The sequence below is a fragment of the Cariama cristata genome, unplaced genomic scaffold, assembly GCF_000690535.1.
Source record: "Cariama cristata isolate BGI_N322 unplaced genomic scaffold, ASM69053v1 scaffold16937, whole genome shotgun sequence".
NCBI classification, from domain to species: domain Eukaryota; kingdom Metazoa; phylum Chordata; class Aves; order Cariamiformes; family Cariamidae; genus Cariama; species Cariama cristata.
Window position 1 is genome coordinate 76,539 of NW_009626308.1, and position 423 is coordinate 76,961.

General features: G+C 52.2%; 1 protein-coding gene across 1 annotated transcript in view; it reads right to left on the bottom strand.

Moving 5' to 3' along the window:
• LOC104164613 (GATA-binding factor 3) overlaps positions 1–423 on the bottom strand; it is a gene marked incomplete at its 5' end in the record, with an annotated part of 12,281 nt that overhangs the window by 6,310 nt on the left and 5,548 nt on the right. Inside the window, one exon of the mRNA XM_009703992.1 lies at positions 274–399. Within this exon, the coding sequence (XP_009702294.1) occupies positions 274–399 (126 nt within the window). The remainder of the gene's footprint in view (positions 1–273; positions 400–423) is intronic.

The following is a 423-nucleotide window of genomic DNA, read 5'->3' on the forward strand; positions in this document are numbered from 1 at the left end:
ATGTCTCTCTGAGTTGATCCTACCCCTCCTTTCTTGGCTCAGGCGTGGGAAAGTTCTAACATCACCCATGGACATCCCTGTTTTATACCTCCCCAAGTCAGATCAGCTACATTTGAGGGGATGCCGACTCGTCGCTCCAACCCCCAAGGTCCCCAAAGGGATAAAGGAGGTCTCAGCACCAGCCAAGACTGGAAATCCTTAAGTCAAGGAAGATTTTGGACCATCGAGTACCGAAACTAAGGCCCCGTTATTGAGTGTTACAGTCACACTTACATTGTGGAGCTTGTAGTAGAGCCCGCAGGCGTTACAGACGGGATCGCCGTTGGCATTTCTCCTCCACAGGGTGGTAGTGGTGGTCTGACAGTTTGCACAGGACGTGCCTGCCCTCCTGGCTGCAGACTGTGGGAAGAAGGAAGAAACACA